The sequence below is a fragment of the Oryza brachyantha genome, chromosome 6 (assembly GCF_000231095.2).
Source record: "Oryza brachyantha chromosome 6, ObraRS2, whole genome shotgun sequence".
Classification (NCBI taxonomy): Eukaryota; Viridiplantae; Streptophyta; class Magnoliopsida; order Poales; family Poaceae; genus Oryza; species Oryza brachyantha.
In genome coordinates, this window is record NC_023168.2 from 4,983,705 (window position 1) to 5,003,595 (window position 19,891).

Here is a 19,891-nt window from a genome sequence, read left to right on the forward strand (position 1 = left end):
ATGTATCTACAACTTGTAAAATTACCGCAAGTAAGAGAGGGAATACTTTTACGAAGTGCTTACGTTCAGAATCTTTCAAACATTATGCTTTACGTACTTATCCTATCATCTTTCATGAGCACGTCTGTGTGGCTGTGATCCCATTCGGTAAAGTTCTTTTTTTCATTTGCACTAATCTTAATTATGCACTTCTGCAGTATTTTGGCCAGAGCTATTCTATTCTATAGGTTGCAAAGTATTAATGTTATATCACTTTAGTACTAATTATTATTTGACATGATCCCATTAGGCATAAGTTAGTGGAACTTGTATCAATATATTTTAGGTATGCTCCTGCAGCTGTAGGGAGCACAAAGCTTTATGCTTGTGTTGGTTGAACACTATACAAGTTGAGTGCAGCAAACCTTTTTCTTTTTTTTGTTATAGTTTTATCACCACAAAGAGGGGACATCACAAGGTGGAAAATTTTCTATGTCCAGATTTTAGACATATATTGTTTTCTGCTCTCATTCTGCTTAGTGCAGCAGGCAAAGTGAATGAAGCTCATAGAGTTAATATATAAAACAGTATTATTATTTACTAGTATATTTTTTTAGGAACTTAAATGATTAACAAAAATTTCTGTTGTTTCTGCATAAATCACTATTCAGGAAAGCTTTTGCTCTCATTAAATCTTACCTTTAGTGTTGTTTTGGATGCTTTGTCACTTCAACTGATGTTGGATGCTGAGATAGTGTGCTAGATCCAATGCTTTGTCCCTTTTACTGTCTGCATCATGTTACGGCATCTAATTAACAGAAACTCATGTTCCATAGGCATCACATCTTTAATTAAAAACGTGAGTGGATGTCAAGATATGTTAGCAGATCTTGTTCTTTTCAGTATTCCAGAGATTTATGTGAACACATTTCCTATTTTACTACGAGATTTGCTACAGTCCAATAAAAAGTATCTCAAGATACCGGTATATCGTGTCTAATCGTTAGATCTAATAATACATATTCTGCCCACCTAGATTTAATAGTAGAAAACGATTTAGTACCGTGAGATACTGGTACTTTAAGGTACTTTTTGTTGGATTAGAGCAAATCTCCATTTTACTACATCTTTATACACATATTTGTAGAAGTTTTCTCTCTATTATACTGCTTTTGATCGGTCTAATCATACTTACAGATACTCTCTACAACAGAAGCGGATCCTCTGATATTAAGTCCGAGAAACGTCATCACCGTCTATGGGCCCTACCGTCTATGGGGACGTATGTCAGTGCCCTAGGTCCTATGACTTGACGTGAGATAATCTCGTTCCCTCTACGACATGGTGGCAATTGGTAAGAAATGCAGAGTATACTTCTTGCACTGAGGCATCACTTTCATTTGGTTCATGCAATGAACAAAGAATGAAATCATCACCTACCTTTATAGGATCACCGGATTGCATAAGCTTTCAGAATACTATAGCCTTTTCCAAGGAAAAGGGAGGCAGAGTTCCAAAAAAAAAATAATCAATCTTAAAAGTTTCGGGCCTTTGGATATCCTAGACAGAGTTCCTGACGTGTTTTAGACTGAAGAATAGAAGATCAAGCATATAACCCTACCGGGCAAATTCTTCACTTGTTTCCCTGCCTTTTGCATGGCTGCTTGCACACATTTTGCATGGGCGTCTTCTCTCTGGAATCCAGTATACGTATCTCCGGTTCTCTCATGCTCTGAACCAATATCTGTTAAGACGAAAACCGAAAGGAAAATTTACGACCGTGCTATTATAATTTTGCGAAATCGTAGATATGCCATCCTGGCTCGTGTGAAATACATTGGACTAATCCACATTGCTTTGCTGCCCCTGTGCAGCTCCACTCAACCCTTTCTTTTCTCTGCTTTGTTTTTCCCCCTTCTTTTCAGGAATGGACATCTACTCACTGTCAACCCTCACCAGGGGGGTCTGCCACTGTGGATTTGTGGTTGCAGCTCTGTTAGTGCTTGCTTCATGGATGCACCACTCTTCTTGTCTTTAAAAGGCAGGATGTGATGCTCACTTACTACTACTAGTCCAGGAGGCAAGAGTTTCATGGAAACCAACACTCCTCCAAAGTCTGGAACAAGCTTTCTGAAGACTTGCTTCAATGGAGTCAATGCTCTCTCAGGTTCCTTCCATTCTGTCTCTTTCCTGAACTTTTGATCAAGAAAGCATAAGCCTTGCATTCTCTTACTTAATCTATAGCTAACTTGAGGTTTTTCTTTCTGTTTTTTGCAGGTGTTGGAATACTATCCATTCCTTATGCATTGTCTCAAGGAGGGTGGCTGAGCCTAATCATCTTCATAACCCTAGCAGCAATCTGCTTCTACACTGGGATCCTCCTGCAGAGATGCATAGATTCCAGCTCCCTTGTCAGGACATACCCTGACATAGGAGAGATGGCCTTCGGCAGGAAGGGCAGGATCATCGTGGCAACGTTCATGTACCTGGAGCTGTACCTGGTGGCGATCGACTTCCTGATCCTGGAAGGCGACAACCTGGAGAAGCTGTTCCCGGGCGCCAGCTTCCATGTCCCCGGGCTCATCAGGGTCGGAGGCAGGCAAGGGTTCGTGCTGCTCTTCAGCCTGCTCGTCCTCCCGACGACGTGGTTCCGGAGCCTGAGCCTGCTCGCCTACGTGTCCCTCGGAGGCGTCCTGGCTTCTGCCATCCTGATCGCGTCTGTTCTCTGGGTTGGGGCGGCTGATGGTGTTGGGTTTCATGAGAGGGGTGTGGCTGTCGACTGGGCTGGCGTCCCAACTGCCATGAGCTTGTATGCATTCTGCTTCAGTGGCCATGCGGTTTTCCCCATGATTTATACAGGCATGAGGGACAGAAGAATGTTCCCAACAGTAAGTACTATGCATAAGTTTCTATTAGTAACTTTCCGGTGCTCTCTGGTATTAGTATTCTACTGTCAGTATTATCGTTAATAAAAAAATATCAACTGCTTATTTGTATAAAGAATATTATAGTACCGGTAGACAATACTAGTAGAACACCTTTTTTTTTACAGTCTTATGCTGAAAATTGATCTGATGTTGTGCTTGTTTGCCCAAGAAACATTATGGAGTAAATCCTAAAAGTGATAAGTTGTAAAGCGTACTAATGATCTCTTCCTGCCAAACTGTTACGGATAATTTTGCTTTATGAGTCCTTATACTTAGTAGTAGTACAAAATTTCTAACCTTTTTGACTGGTAGGATGAAACTGAAAAGGCAAATTATAACCTCAGTTTTGCAAACTGTAATCTTGCCAAACTTTCCAGTTATATAAAGCTAGCTAGCCATGCTAATGACATCATGATGTGCTTAATTAAGTAATCAGCACCCCACTAACCATATATTTTTTTACCAACATAATTCAGGTGCTGCTCATCTGCTTCATCATCTGCACCCTCGCCTACGGCGTGATGGGCGTCATCGGCTACCTCATGTACGGCGGGTCGCTGCGATCCCAGGTGACGCTCAACCTGCCGGCGAGGTCCCTGAGCTCCAGCGTCGCCATCTACACGACGCTCATCAACCCGTTCACCAAGTTCGCGCTGCTCGTCACCCCGATCGCCGAGGCCATCGAGGGCGTCCTGGGCCTCGCCGACGCCGGCAAGCCGGCGCAGTACAGGGCCGCCGCCGTCAGCGTCTCGGTCAGGACGGCGCTGGTGGTCAGCACCACCGTGGTGGCGCTCGCCGTGCCGTTCTTCGCCTACGTGGTGGCGCTCACTGGCTCGTTCCTCAGCGCCACCGCAACGATGCTGCTGCCGTGCGCCTGCTACCTCAGGATCAGCTCCAGGGTCTCCGGGAAGCTGGGGCTCATGGAGACGGCGGCCTGCGTCGGCATCATCGTGCTTGGGCTAGCAGTGATCGCCGTAGGCACTTACACCTCACTGAAACAGATTGTTCAGAGCTTCTGATTGATTTGTGGCATATTTGGGATCAGTTGCTGCAACAACAATATGAGATATATAGTCTATTTGATGTACTGATTAGGGTGATTCATACAGGGTTAGTGATGAATTGTATGTAAGAAAATCGTGGGTGCTATAAATAACCTTACTTTTTCTATGGCTAATTTGTTGCTAAACATTTTGTGTCCATGATGTTTATGGATAAATGGCTTATTAAAGAAATTAAATAACATGTGGAGAAGCAACAGTGGTTATTATGGTGGAGTCGTGCGTCTATTACTCCATCCACTAGCATTTTAAGTGCTAGTAGCACAAATAAGCATATGCATTACTTATGGCCACCCATCTGTAAAGGCTCTATGGGCCTGTTTGGGGGCTTAATATTCTAAGGAGCAGTTGGTGAGAAGCTTAATATTCGGAGAATCTATAAAAACTGATTTTACTGGCTTCTGACTTCTAGTTAATTTTGTGGATTATGTGACTTCAGATTCTTAGAAACTCAGTATTATGTAGGAAAACTTTTGACTTTTGAAGATTTTGTGAGAAACTACAGCTGCCACAAGCTCTCCCAAACAAGCCCATATATCAGGAGTGGTGCAGATGACCCTCCTTTATTTGTGATGGCTAGAGCATCACAGATGGCCTCCCTTGACATACTAGTACCAACCAGTACTCATATGATTTTTTTTATTTTTATATATTTTTAATAAATAATTTTATTCCTAAACCTCAAAGATAAATATTTTGACCATTTGAACCTTTATTGTCACGTCACCCCTCCTGGCAAGTCTGTCACGCTAGGCGTGATGGCATGACCAGAAGATTCATATAGTAAAAATATTTACCTTCAAGGTTTTGTGATAAATTGTTTAATAAAAAGTTTAAAAAATAAAATAAATTCTACCCACAGTCATGTACAGCCACCCTCTCTCTCTTATCTGCTCATCTCATCGATCTCTTCCTTCTTTCATCGATCTCCCTAGCTTATTCCTTCTCAGCTCTCTCCCAATGTTGCAGCAGTAGTTGTCACACTTCTCTTGGCACTGTCAACAATGACAAACCCTAGAGGGGATGTGCCATAGGAAATCAGCGTGAAGTGACTTCCCACGGAACCGCTTCATCGGTACTAGTCCAAGAACACATCGCTAGTACTCGTAGCCAGACTGATATGCTTCATTGCAACTATTAAATATTACCTTTAGTACATCTTATGTTCGGAACAAGTCCTGAGGTTGACCAACAAGCAAAGAAACAACAACCGAACTTAGCATAGTGTTGATGTCAAAATGTGAACGTTGATATGTTACACATGAAGCCCTGAGAGTCAATCTTAGACAGCTCCAGTGTAGGACCTAAATTCTTAGAATGATGCGCGGGCGTGCCAGTCAGTTTGATCCTGCAACTGATAAGATAAACATTAAAACAATCCAAGCGGCTATCGAGCCGATAGTTAACTAATAATATGGCCGATCAAATATTGATGCTGCAACGGCTAGCCGATAGGATGATCGATCGGCTATAAAAAGCTTGGATCGGCTAAAAACTTGATCGAAATAAACTTGAAATAAATATCAGACCAACGTAATCCACTAAGTTACTTATTAACCTTGGTCGATCGGACGAGTCCCTATAATCAGATCGAACTAGATGTACAGAGATTAGACTTAACCAAGATAGTATGTAGTCGAGTACGATATGATTATAGGAAACATAAAGATCGATAAGGCTAATAAATAAACCGCCGAATTACTTGGAATAAACAATGAATCATGTGTTGCGATCGGCTAAACCCAATTTGCATGTGATTCTCATAAGCCGATGCAACATAAATAACTGCCGATCTAACTAAATCAAGCCGATTGGTATAAAAATAATGCAGTAAGACAATCGGCTGCTTTATTGATGTAAATATGATAAGCATGTAGATCAGCAAAAATTATCGGCTATAGACGGCGGACAAACAACCAAGATCTATAAAAATATCTAGCCTAGATTGCTAAAAATAATCATAGAAGATCGAACCCAACCGAGACAGTTCAAGATTAAACCTAGCAATGTCAGGGTAGATACTAAACAGATCTAGATTGCAATCAAGCCAATGAGCCGATGACTGATAACTTATTGGCTGGCACTCCAATAAAACAATGAGCAAGATACATTAATCTAATATAAACCATCTGATAAACGCAATCTACTAGATCGGACCGAACCGAGACAGTATTAAATTGAATATGTCAAACGGCAAATATCAAACCAACATAGATCGCCCAAAGTGGTCGACCAGATCAACTCAAAACATGAAAGTGATCTAAGTTGAAACTGATACGATAACTAGCAATCGCACAACTAGATTAGAATATCAGATCGAACCGAGACAGTTCTAATCTAGCCGAACGATTACCGTGGCCCGGCGAAACGTAGGACTTACCCCTCTGTCGGAGATCGAGACGATACAGCCCCACGTCAGGTGCCAAGTTCCGCCGGAGTTGAAACATCAGTTAGGAGGGTGGCGATGCGCCGAGAGTAATTGATCTATTGACTGATGTAGATAAAAAAATAATGACCCCGGGCATACATATTTATACCCTCGGGTTGAGGCTAGGCCATGTTGGACACGACATACAACTCCTAATAGATAAAAAGAAATAACAAACTAGTCCTATGCGGACTCTATCTCTAACTCCTACTAGATAAAACACACACAAGTCCTGATCGGACTCTAATCTCTTAAAGATAAAATAAAATCCTAACTAACTCTAATTAACAGATAAATTTACGCCGCCAAGCCTTGGTCTTCAGATTCCCTGTCAGATTCGAACTCTTCCGGATAAAATTTCTATCGGTGATTGCACCTTTCCTTATCCGAATCCAATACGGGAATTTACCAAATTTTGGTGTTAACACATAGTTAAAACCATTCCACAAGCAACAACTTGGAATTAGGAACAAAACCCTATGCCTCAGCTTCACTTGCAATGACCGGGCTTCTGTTTTAACCACTAAATATATATATATATATATATATATATATATATATATATATATATATATATATATATATATATCAGCAAGGGTGTGTATGAAAGTGTACTCGGCAAGTCACGTGTATTATAGATGATATGCAAGGATTTGAAAGAAGAGGTTCTAGGTGAAAGGACACGAGTGGAGGGGAAGTAGCCTGCGTGGGAGAAATGGAGTAGTGGCTTGGAGGCTGCAGTGGCAATGTTATCCGTGCCTGCAGTGGCGAGCATGGCTCGGGCGGCGGTGGTGTTGGGGTTGATGCGGAGCAGGAGAGTGACGGCTGGAGCGATGACATACTCATGCTCCGATGGTGGCATCAATGACATCTGGATGTTTTGATTTGAGAAGTTACATTTTACTATTTGGGGACATGGATTATGCATGAGAGGATTTGTGGTTCACATCTTTTTTTTTGTGATGATTTTGTTGATTCAAACATTGATCTAAGTATGTTGTATGAAGTGATTTGGGCATCCATTTGTCTATATTGATGTTGATGAATGGATATGTTAATTAATTTTTCTACTCTAATGTATGTAGCATGTTGATGTTTCTACTATGATGAAATAAGTGAACAAAATATGAAATAAAATAAAAAAAATCTAATAGTCAGCATGAAAAAAGTCATTTGTGACAGTTGTACATTAAGAGCCATCACAGATAAGGGGTCATATGGGATAGCTAATGAGTCATTACAAATGATTTGAATCATAAGTGGCCATTGGTCTGTAATGGCTCGGACAACTGTTACAGCTGGGAATTTGAAGCTGCCACTGATAGGGGGTTATGTGCTAGTAACACAATATAAGATCAAAAATTGATAATGACACCCTCAACGTTGTAACCACAATTCCTCCATATCTATGACCAACCCACACACAATACGCATACTAGATGCATCCTCCGCGGTGCGCCTTGAAACTAGTCGTGTACAATACCACACTATTAGAGTTATTAGTGACGACGAATGGAAAAACAAACAATGATGGTGATGATACCTTCATGAGGGTATCAAATTATACATTTAGGTTTCATGTAGGTATCCGGTATCATGCTACCTTCATGTATAATGGAAGCGTTAGATGATAGCGTTACAAGTTATATATGTGTTAGGGACCATGGCTTGAATCATTCAGATTAAACTTCATGATAACTTCATATATCATAAAGACATCAAGTATCATGAAGGTATCTTAATTATGCTATTGTTGGTGTTATGTGAACCAGGATCCCCACATTAGTGGCTAGCGGCGCAAAAGGATCCTCCACTCGAAGAATCATCCGCCAAAGGAGGTGTCGGGCGTCCCAAGCCCAACGCGTTTGGTCAAGCCGCGGAGACATTCCCCAACGAGATTGGGTGCCCCAAGCCTAGTGCTTCTCAGCGTGAGGTGGCATCCGGCCCAAGCAACAGGGTCCTTCTATAGGGTCTTGTGGGACCCCTAACACCAATCAGATTTAATGTTGCGCATACTGTAGCCAATGTTACATGCACACCATGTTAGGCACAAATTGTGTCTGACACAATTCCCTCCATAATGTGCATGGGATCTTGACACCTCTATGGAAAAAAGGACGCCCGACTTTTCTCCTCACATTAATTAGGGCTACTTGAGTTGTCCCTTCCTATGCATTATGATACCTCTTGAGAGTATAAAGAAAGGGTCATGCCTAGAGAGGAGGAAGAACAAAAAATCATACCCCTAGATAGCCAAGTAGAGAAGAGGGGCTCTAGCGTCAGCTCCCTCCCATTTATATTGCACCAAATCATATTCGGTTTTTCACACAACAGGAATAGGTATTAGACCTTCGTGTGTCCTAAACCTATATAAATAGCTTTGCTTTTGGGATTTTTTCGATGCATCCTCCTTCTCTCCCATCTCTACTCTATACTATGTCCGCAACCCACGGCTTCCCTCGGTACTCCCTGGGTCGAACACAAAATATGGTACATTGACGTCTCTATATATTGAATTAGAAAGATATAAACAATATATATATATATTAGTCATACTATCAGTGGAGTACCGTAGAACACCTATTCCTTTTTACTGGTGATGGAATTCTAAATCAATGGTCCATATCCTTACACTCGTGATCCTTGCACCGGAAAGATACTCATAAAAGAAAATAAAACTGGTCCTTCTGTCGGGTGAGAAGATCCAACGGTTAACCTGGATCACTGTACAACACGACTGTGAGAGTCATTTCAAGTTTATTTCGAGCTCACTTCCAGTAATGAATTTAGTCCACGGTCTTGAATGGAGCAGCTTCCTTCAGCCTCCGCGCCATGTCGCGCACGGACGCGACGCCCATGCCGACGGCGACGACCAGCAGCGCCATGCTCGCGCCCTGCAGCGCCCACCACCGCGCGTCGCCCCTCCGGACCTTGACCCTCGCGATGTGCATGCGCACCGGGAGGTAGACGGCGAGCGGCCAGAACCCCAGCGCCGCGATGAAGCTCAGCACGGCGTTGAAGAACGGCATCAGGGCCGCCACCAGCGTCGTCGCCACGATCACCGCCGCCCGCAGCACGATCTTTACGGGCGACATGGTTATTACGGCGGCCGGCGCCACTGGCGCGCGGCGGAGGAGGCGGAGCTCGTAACTGGCCGTGACGAATTTGGACTCCGGCCACCGGCCGCCGACGCACGCCTCCAGCCTCGCGAACACAGGCTGCGCGATGACCTGGTAGGCTCCCAGGAAATGGACGACGACGCAGACGTTGGCGATGTCGACGAGCCAGAAGGGCTCGTGGAAGGCTGCGCCGGTGAGGATGTTGGTGGGCGCGTCGTCACCGAAGGCGGCGTAGCCGGATATCCCGAGCAGGAGGTAGAAAACGGCGCTCATGGCGAGGCCGTACAGCGACGCCTTCTTCATCGTGCTGCTCTCCGACGGCGGCGTTTTCAGCGTGTCCTGCATTGGTTTTTTTTTTCCTATGAAAATTAAAGATCGAGCATGAGGAAGAAAAGGGATCGAATTCGTCGATCGAAACCTGGATTTCGAAGAGCACGGGAGCGTAGATGTAGGAGATAGCAATGTTCCCTACGGCGAGGAGGACATTGAAGACCTTCTCGCTCCACGAGTCTTCGACGGCTGCGCCGGCGCCGGCGAGCGTGCCACGGACGTCGCCGTGGGACGCCCACCTGGCAGCGCAGAGGCCGAGGCAGATGGAGGAGTACCCGAACGACGTCGCGACGGCGATGACGGAGAGCCACGCTACATTCTCGAGGCTAGGAAGCTGCGAGAGGAGCAGCTGGAACGCCCCGAACACCACCGTGTACGTGACGCCGGAGGTGCCGCCGCCGACGTCGTTGCCCACCCATTTGCGGTGGAAGCGGTTCACACTTTGCACCGCGCTTCAAGAAGAAAGTAAAAGTTGAGCTAAGGAGGTATCGACACAGTTGACTTTTTTTTTTATCTATGATCGTTTATTTTATTTAAAATTTTTATTTAAATATGTAAATTATGAGTCTTGCTTAAAGCTCATATAGAAGAGATTTGCTCCAGTCCAATAAAAAAATATCTTAAGTACTTATACCTTACGGTATTTAATTTAACCATGTCCATCGTGTATATCTAAATCCAATGATGAAAAACGATATAATACTGTGAGGTTAATATTTCGAGATATTTTTTGTTGGACCAGAGCAAATCAATAAATCAATCATAATTAATAATTATATATATAATTTCTTAATAAATAACGTCAAATAAGAAAAAGTGGAGATATATCAGTATGTAGGGAGGTCAAACATGGATGGAGCTTAATTTGCCACCAGAAGATTGTAGCAATAAAACAAATTAAGGATTACATGTCTTCAGTGGAAACTTAGTGTCAAGTTCAGTTAGTTAATGACAATTTTCGTTGTTGTTTTTTTCAAGCTATATGTCCGGTTCCATTTCTGCCCTGGAGGCTGCTGTTTTGTTTCGTGTTTTAGGTGACTGTAGTCTTGGCTCTCTGCATACTTTGGATGGGATAGCATCCAAAAATTGAAGCTGCTTGCCAGTTTTTGGCTCTGGTGTCTGCTGAATGTGTGGGTTTAACGCTGAACTCTGTAGTTTGTCATTTCTCATCGATGGAAATAGGGGAGGCCTAGCTAGTACTCTCCTGTTGAAAAAAAAAAGTACGTACACCTGATACTACATCAGTTCATTTTCCGTGTCACTACCCTGTGTTTTTCTACGGATAAAAGATAATATTATAATATTATCTAAAATAAATAAAATTTAATATAAGAAGCTTAAGGGGTAATTTGCATAATTTGCCGTGGGAATAATGTCCGCATGAGATTGTGCTTATTATCATAGAGGATAAGAGCTAGGTGGGCCAGGCAATCGTCTTTATAGACCTTTTTTAACCGTCTGTAAAGTGTTGTATTGCTCTAGTGATTTTTTTTTTAAAAAAGAAGTATATATTTTGTTATTTTGTACATCAACACAAGTTTAAATGCACGCCTCATCATTATTTTCTCTAACTATATAATTATAAAACATATTAAAATATAAACACATGAAAGTAATTTTCATGATGGATCTATTAATGACATTTTTCACATATTAAATCCTAACACCTTTTATTGTATCAACCATTTAAGAGTCCAAGGATTGACTATAAGCAATACTAAAGATAGTATATATTTTATCATTTTACTACTTACGAACTGTTTGATTTAATTGTTTCAAATCTGAGAGCTAAATTAAGTGGTATGATCATACCACATGCTTGCGCTCGACGTGATGGTGTAGCCAACCATCGCAGCCCAGAGAACACTATACTGGATGATGCCGCAGAATGCCACGCTCTTTGGGCCTACACAATTATGTAGAAAAGGTCATATGAGTCGATGCATACCATAAATAGTTAATGTTTAGAAAAAGGTTTAGCTGAAGTTTAAAATTTTGATCATTTGGCTTGGAAAGGAGAAGGGCCAATTTCAAATTTTACTTAGGGCCTGTTTGGGGAGCTTTAGATTCTGAGAAGTAGTCAGCTTCTGATAATCTGGAAAAGCTCGTAAACCCAGTTTCTAGATTCTTAATTTATTTCTGTAACTACAAATTCTCAGAAGTTTTGAATCGTTTAGGGTAGCTTCTGACAGCGGGGAGAAACTCCCCAAACAGGCCCTTAGCTAGAGAGGTGGCGAGGCTTCAAATATGAACTCTCGGGCATTTGTCTCTGACAATTTTATATGCGTTACTTTTCAAAAAAATACTATAGATAAAATTATAAAAAGATAAAAGTCAAAATTTAAATTATTATTATAATTACCTAAAATGCCAAATATTTATTTATGATCAGAAGGAGCGCCTTTTACTCCTTTTTAGTGACCGGAAAACCAGTGAACTCGGTGTTACCAAGGTAGGAGCGGACAGCGTCGATGTACTCGCCATGGACGGCGCCACCGAGATGATCAGGGTCACGGTAGCAGTCGGCGAGGAGCGCGGAGGAGTAGTAGGTGACTACGGAGATGGCCACGACGACGGCGGGGCCGGCGACCCACCCGAGCTGGGCGAAGGTCCACACCACCGCCAGGACACTGGAGCCGACCAGGAGGGCGACGATGTGCGCCGTCACCGTCCACAGCGTGCCGCTCTTCTCCCTGGCCGTCTTCTCCGCCGACGACGACGGCGACCTCCCGGCCGTGGCCGTCCCGCTGTCGGGGCCGGCGCCGCCGCCGTGCGTGTCCATGCCGGTGTGAGACATAGCTAACGACATTGGCTAGCTAGCTAGCTAGGATCTGATCGAGATGCACGCCCGCAAAGAGAAATCGACGGAACACGCCATTTTGTCGCGCCGCGATATCTGTGGTGGCGGCACTTCTTGCACCTGCCACTATTTACGCACGGTGAACAGATTCAATTTCATGCAAACTGCTACTCCAACAGATTCGAGATTCGAGAATCGAGAATTGAGAAACACGACTGAACAAGGTTAATTACTAAGTCCTATCAAGTACTCTAGTAATTTTTTTTAATAAGTACTATAGTAATTTGAGAGACGGATTACCTTCTTCCACCTTTAAGCCCGCTTCTTCTTCCTCCCCTCTTCCTCTCCCTCCCCTCCCCTCTATTTTTCACCGGGAATCCAGTGCGCAGGGGGGCCAGAGCCCCGCTAGCCCCCTTAAATCCGCTCCTGTTTGTAACTCTCTGGTTCGTGGGGTATTGTTTGGCTTTTTATATAAAAAGTCAAATATCATATTTGCAAACAAAAATGATTTCTATATAAAAGTTTTGAATATATATTTTTAGCGATCTAAAACATAAGGCTGAAAAATAAACTTCGATAAAAAAACATCATAAACAATTCTAAATTTAAATTTAAAAATTCAAATTTTGGATTATAAGCAAAAGCATAAGCGAAAAGACGAGGTGTACTACCTCCGTTTTATATTGTAATAATTTCTAGCCTTGCCTAAAATTCATCAATTGATGAATGTGTATATATATATACCATATGAATCTATGTAAAACTAGAAAGTCTTACAAACGGAGGCAGTATATACTAGAGAAATGTTAAGATCTTTAGAGTACTTGAGAGATACATATTTACAATATTTTAGTGTAACCTTTACTCAACATAGTATGATGTTTCTTTATCTTCCGGTAGCTCTTCAAAAACCCTAAAATAATTATTCTAATATAGACTTATACATTGGTTGACTTTAATTTGTATTTTGTATATATATTATCTATATGTATATTTATACTTAGTACTTCTCCCGCAAAAGTATTTTAACGTATGTTTAGGACAAGTTTTAGTCAACCATCTAAAATTCCAACCATCAATAATTGTTTAAATGTGTAATTTAAATACAAAATAAATTATATAAACATAGGTTGAGAAGTATTATCATAAATGTCGAGTATTGAGATCTCAACTGTGGTATTTAGGGGACCTAGGGTCATCTGGTGTATAGGATAGTTATAAAGGTGTAACTAGAAAGAACTTAGGGCACACAAATTTTATTCACAAGATGAGTAATAGCCATAATCCAGTTTATATGGACTATAGACGATTAAAATCACACCAATTACAAAATTTTGAGGAGTGTTTACCTATCCTAGGCCCTAGTGGTAGTCGGTGACCATAGTCGACGACTAAGGCTTATCAAAGAGCGACTTTACATGATGTGGCTTGTATTATCTAAATATATATTTAAATATATTAGATTACAATATTGATTTGGATAAGTCATCCCTACAATTGGACCATTTTCTCTCGTTTTTGACCAAGTTCGATGCGGTCCTGACTAAAAACAGTTAGAACTAGGGTTGAACAAGAACGGCTCCAACCCTAACTAAGGCTCCTGGATGGAGATTGGAGGCCTGGTGCAGTGGCCAAAGGTAGACATGGCCCAGCGGCATAGCGCGATGGAGGCGGCCCATCAATGGGGCGCAGCAGCCAGGCACGATGACGAGAACGATGGAGGCGACCTAACAGTAAGGCACCATGAAACGCATGGTGCGGCTAGAGGGTGAGGTGCAAGGGGCCGATGAAGTGAGGAGAGGGGGAGATTTGAGAAATTATGGTTCCTAGTAGTAATGTAGTATATATATTCACTTAATGAATGAGCTACTGGGTCCATTATAGGCTAAAAATGTGCTCATTACCTCTCTTTCGGAGCTCCAGATTTCCAAGTTCCCACGGATGATATGAAGCCCGTGGCCCAGAGGCCCAGGCCCAACCCCAGCCCGGATGGGAAATTGCGAACCCTATCGGAACTCGTCAGATTCAGGCTAAACACAACACGGACCCGAAAGCCCGCACACAACGGCTAGTCCCTCACCTCAAGTCACCACCTGCTGCCTCCTTATGCGGAGATGGCCACCTCCCGTCCAAGCCGCCGCTCGCCGCCGCGCCAAGGCCGCGGCCCCCGCCGCCGACGACGACGACCTCGTCCTCCGGCACAACCGCTCCCTCGCGTCCCTCCTCCGCGCCGGCCGCTACGCCGCCGCGCGGCGCCTCTTCGACTCCCTCCCGGCGCGCTCCGTCGTGACGTGGAACTCGTTCCTGGCCGGGCTCGCCCGCCGCCGCGACGTCCGCGCGGCGCGGGACTTCTTCGACGCCATGCCCGTCCGCGACGCCGTCTCGTGGAACACGCTGCTCGTCGCCTACTCCTCCTCGGCGCACCCGGACCACCTCGCGGCTGCGCGAAGGCTGTTCGACGAAATGCCCCAGCGTGACGTCGTCACGTGGAACACGCTGCTCGGCGCCTACGCGCGCCGCGGGCTAATGGACGAGGCGCAGAGGCTGTTCGACGAGATGCCCCAGAGGAACACCGCTTCTTGGAACACGATGGTCACTGGGTTCTTCGCAGCTGGTCAGGTGAGGAAGGCACTTGACGCGTTTGATGTAATGCCTGCCAAGGACTCCGCATCTCTGAGCACGATGGTGTCTGGGTTTACCAAGAACGGTCTTCTATGTGAGGCTGAGGAGCTGTTGACAAAGCGCTTGAGGGTGACAGACATGGACAAAGCTGTTGACGCTTACAATACACTGATTGCCGCATATGGACAGGCTGGGAGAGTTAGTGATGCCAGAAGGTTATTTGATATCATACCCAAAGGACAACACCAGTGCAATATGCTCAAAAGGAATGTTTTTGAGAGGAATGTTGTTTCATGGAACTCGATGATGGCTTGCTATATAAAGGTTGGTGATGTTTGCTCAGCTAGGGCATTGTTTGATGAGATGACAGATAAGGACTTGGTTTCATGGAACACTATGATTTCTGGGTATAGTCAAGTAGCAGATATGAAAGAAGCAGAGAAACTGTTCTGGGAAATGCCAGATCCTGATTCAGTGTCATGGAATTTAATCATACGAGGATTCATGCAAAAAGGAGAGGTTGTGCATGCTAGGGGATTTTTTGATGGGATGCCAGAGCGTGGAACCATATCGTGGAATACAATGATATCTGGTTATGAGAAAAATGGGGATTACGTCAGCTCAGTCAAGTTATTTTCGGAGATGCTTGAAGCTGGGAAGATACCTGATCGGCATACCTTCTCTTCTGTTCTAGCGGCATGTGCATCACTCCCTATGTTACACCTTGGAGCTCAGATCCACCAACTTGTTGAAAAATCATTTGTACCGGATACTGCAATCAGCAATGCACTTATAACGATGTACTCCAGATGTGGGGCACTAACTGATGCGGAGGCCATCTTCAAGCAGATGCATACAAAAAAAGATTTAGTGTCTTGGAATGCACTAATAGGAGGTTATGAACACCATGGTCATGCTACAAAAGCCTTAAAACTGTTCAAAGAGATGAGGAGTGCCAAGGTTATGCCTACTCACATAACCTTTATTTCTCTCTTGAATGCATGTGTCAATGCTGGTCTTGTCTCAGAAGGACGGATGGTTTTCGATACCATGGTTCACGAGTATGGCATTGTTGCTAGAATTGAGCACTATGCTGCACTCGTCAATCTCATAGGACGTCATGGACAACTTGATGACGCGTTGGAGGTGATCAATAGCATGCCAATGGCTCCAGATCGATCAGTCTGGGGTGCATTCCTTGGAGCTTGTACAGCTAAGAAGAATGAGCCACTGGCTCAAATGGCTGCAAAGCAGCTATCAAAGATTAATCCTGACAGTTCTGCTCCATATGTACTTATTCATAACCTATATGCATATGAAGGGAGGTGGGGAAGTGCAGCGGTGGTAAGGGAAGAGATGGAACGGCAAGGCGTTTACAAGCAGCCAGGGTACAGCTGGATTGATTTGGAAGGCAAGGTTCATGTCTTCATCTCAGGGGATACTTTGCACCCCCTTGCCCGGGAGATTTTCTCTATCCTGGAAAGTTTTGACCGGTCATGTAGAGAATGGAGTTGACGGTAATGCAAAATTTTTTGTTTCTATATATAATTGGTAAAAGGTTTTGCACTGTACAGCCTCTCTCCCTTCAACTCTTCTTGACCTTTACTGTATACACGTATCAATTTCACGTATTGTTTGTATTTTCTTAAGTTAAGAGATGTGCTTCTGCGCAGTTGGCAAAATCGTTCGCTGGTGAACGCTGCAGCCTGGGTTCGAATCCTGAACCTATCATCTTCCACCTGGTTTAAATAAAGGGTTGAAAAATGGAAATATGTGGCTCCTCCTTTCTACCTGGTTTAAATAAAGGGTTGAAAAATGGAAATATGTGGCTCCTCCTTTCTTAATTCCATTGGATGGCTAGCTCCTTCTAGTCATCCCAACTTTTTCCTGAGGTTAACAGCCGAGCTATTTTGATCTACTTGCAACATTTATATATACAGAAATCTCTTTTATTTATTTATTTATTTATTTATTTAAGTAACTGTTCAAATTTTGACAAAATTATGTTTAGACAGCAAAAGCAGACTAAATGCGGAAGGTTTATTTTCCACAGTGCAGTCGTTTGCCCGGCTTTGTGCAGATTGGCAATGGCACAACCAGTGAACTTGGAAACAAGCCAGCTTACTCAAGTAAGCTTTTTCGAAAGGCCAGTCAAGTAAGCTTGTGTTTTACGACTTGTTTGGCACACGTGTGTTTTGGATACTTCATATTAGAACTATCTCTTTGTTGCAGTTGGCTGCTGCTTTGAGCCTAATCACGAAGACTTAATTGAGAGAAGCTTCAAGCTTGCCCATTGGAGCAGAATTGCCCAAATCCGTCCATACTCCATATGATTTTTCTCCCATTTCTCACGAGTTACAATTAGAGTTTTTTTATCATCCTTGAAAAAGTATCTTAAGGTACCATCTTTTTCAGTGTAAAAAGTGTGGTATCTTGAGGTACCAAAAAATTATACTAAAGTCATTGATACCTTAAGATACTTGAATTTCAAGTATGATAAAAAAATCCAACCAATTAGGGTTATAACAGACCAGTGGTGCCCATATAGTGTAGTATAACAGAACAAACTTTAAGTAGATGAACAGAAAAAAGCACACAGGTTCATATTCCTAAACAAGAGAATATCGGTTCAGCTAAAGTTATTCTACATAAATGTATCTACATCCCCTCACTGTGTATCTCATTTTTTCTATGGGAAAACAAATCTAGCCGGGAGGTTTGATCAGCCAATATCCATAATTCCAGAGTAGTATTCACCAATGCACGAACCCCAAAAGCATGCACCGCAATTTCCAAAACTAATTATTACTGGGCGGCCAATACATTATTACTTCGGTAACCCCCGGTCTATTCGCCACTCTTTGCATTAATTCTTTTGCATGGTTTTTATTACTAACCGTTTCCATGCGTCAGGCGCCCAATGATATCAGGATTTGTGCGCCGGCTTTGCCTTTCATGAGTTCATCCGCTCCTTATATATTCTCTGGCTGCTCACCATTCAAATCTCTCTAGAAACTTAGAAAGAATGGAGCCCAGCCAAGAACATAGGTAAGCTCAGTTTTGATCTGCGTCATGCATATGGTTAGCCATGCTCATCGCTGAGAAAATTTTTACAGTAGTAGGTTTTTTTGCTGCAAGACAGAGTTTCTGTTTATCTATTGTTGATCCTAATCTTGTTTCATGAACTAGCTGGTGGCCGTATTGCACTAGCCTTTGGCCTGATAGTTACCTGCTTGAAGAGGAAGCGCTCTTCTCCAGTCTCTCCTTCCAGAGCTTCCATCCCCAACCAGTCTGCACTACTGTCATGGAAAGCAACGGTTTGCAAGGTATGACTCTCTTCTTTCCACTTCGATTAATGCAAGAATAGTGCTCTCCTTTTTTTGGATAAAAAGGGAAGGGTGGTTTCTGGGGTACTGGTGGTGCTTAGAGCCTTGTACCTCGCCATGCAGGCGAGCTTGACGTCATCTTTGATGATGATGTGCTAATGTATTGGGATGAGATGGAGCAATCTGAAAACAAGGGACAAGAAAGAGAGAAGGGGTTGCCACTGCTGTGCTACGGTAACGAGAAGGGAGCAGACTCCAAGATCATGAGAGTGGACGATGTTAGATCAGAGGACAAGTCATTGACATTCGAACTCGTGTCGCAGTACTTCTACATGCCAATCACGCAGGCAGCACGAGAGCTGAATGTTGGGCTGACCCTCTTGAAGAAGAAGTGCAGAGAGTTGGGCATTCCAAGGTGGCCACATCGCAAGATGAAAAGTTTACAGACCCTCATCAAAAATGTCCAGGTCCCCTCTTTTCTTCACAGTTTCGTTTTTGTAATTCTGTGTCAGCTAAAACTTTATACAATCAGTTTTAATCCGTTACGAGATCCATGGCGATGCAGGTCTTGCAGGAGGCCAGCAAGGCGAACAATGAGGAGCAGCTGAGGATGTTGGTAGAGATGCTGCAGGAGGAGAGGAAGTTGCTGGAGCAGAAGCCATATGTTCAGCTCGAGGAGAAGACGAAGAGGCTCAGGCAGGCCTGCTTCAAGGCCAACTACAAGAAGAGGCGCCTGTTGGCTCTTGAAGCTGGGGAGCCATGAAGATGAATCACAGGGTATCTATGCAAAGTGACATACGGAATACTATACTTTAATGTAATGCAAATACTCTTTGCATTCTACGTCTCTATGATGTAATGATAAGAATCTAGGGCGTCCTACATCTCTGCTATTGTTCTGTCGAGTCAGATCTTAATATATGCAGTACTGAATATACTACTTAAGTAGTCCAGTCAGATTTTCCTCTTTAGTTCTCTTGCTTTATACTATCTCTGTCTTGTCCTTGTCCTTAAATGTTTGACGTCTTTGATTTTTTGACACATGTTTGATCATTCGTTTTATTCAAATTCTTTTGTATAATATGTAAAGTTATATATATGCATCAAAGTATATTTGACAATAAATGAAATGATATAAAAATAATTAATAATTATGTAAATTTTTTAATAAGACGAAGGGTCAAATGTGTATTAAAAAGTCAACGGTGTCAAACATTTAGGGACGGAGGAAGTATTTCGGCACCTGGAATTTCTTGTCATGGTCTGTGAAGTGCATTATTGAGTAACAGATGATTAACT

The 19,891-nt window shown here is 43.0% G+C and overlaps 4 protein-coding genes across 4 annotated transcripts; 3 read left to right on the forward strand and 1 right to left on the reverse strand.

Annotated features, from left to right (window-relative positions):
* The first annotated feature begins 2,035 nt into the window (after positions 1 to 2,035).
* Positions 2,036 to 4,308, forward strand: LOC102700531 (amino acid transporter AVT1I-like). Its single transcript, XM_040525126.1, has 3 exons — positions 2,036 to 2,146; positions 2,257 to 2,867; positions 3,383 to 4,308. The coding sequence occupies exons 1-3, from the start codon at positions 2,071 to 2,073 to the stop codon at positions 3,923 to 3,925; spliced, it is 1,230 nt and encodes a 409-aa protein (XP_040381060.1). The 5' UTR covers positions 2,036 to 2,070; the 3' UTR covers positions 3,926 to 4,308.
* A 4,590-nt stretch (positions 4,309 to 8,898) lies between these two features.
* LOC102705925 (amino acid permease 8-like) lies at positions 8,899 to 12,730 on the reverse strand. The gene is made up of 4 exons (XM_006656742.2): positions 12,293 to 12,730; positions 11,657 to 11,750; positions 9,933 to 10,296; positions 8,899 to 9,853 (listed from the first exon to the last, which is right to left on the reverse strand). Exons 1-4 carry the CDS (start codon positions 12,651 to 12,653, stop codon positions 9,182 to 9,184), a joined length of 1,491 nt encoding a protein of 496 aa, XP_006656805.2. The 5' UTR covers positions 12,654 to 12,730; the 3' UTR covers positions 8,899 to 9,181.
* Positions 12,731 to 14,648: 1,918 nt separating this feature from the next.
* On the forward strand, positions 14,649 to 17,157 carry LOC107304432 (pentatricopeptide repeat-containing protein At1g62260, mitochondrial-like). The gene is made up of 2 exons (XM_015838500.2): positions 14,649 to 16,783; positions 16,940 to 17,157. Exon 1 carries the CDS (start codon positions 14,751 to 14,753, stop codon positions 16,779 to 16,781), a length of 2,031 nt encoding a protein of 676 aa, XP_015693986.2. The 5' UTR covers positions 14,649 to 14,750; the 3' UTR covers positions 16,782 to 16,783; positions 16,940 to 17,157.
* A 547-nt stretch (positions 17,158 to 17,704) lies between these two features.
* On the forward strand, positions 17,705 to 19,540 carry LOC102706208 (protein RKD2-like). The gene is made up of 4 exons (XM_015838535.2): positions 17,705 to 18,314; positions 18,456 to 18,592; positions 18,716 to 19,059; positions 19,158 to 19,540. Exons 1-4 carry the CDS (start codon positions 18,292 to 18,294, stop codon positions 19,353 to 19,355), a joined length of 702 nt encoding a protein of 233 aa, XP_015694021.1. The 5' UTR covers positions 17,705 to 18,291; the 3' UTR covers positions 19,356 to 19,540.
* The last annotated feature ends 351 nt before the right edge of the window (positions 19,541 to 19,891 follow it).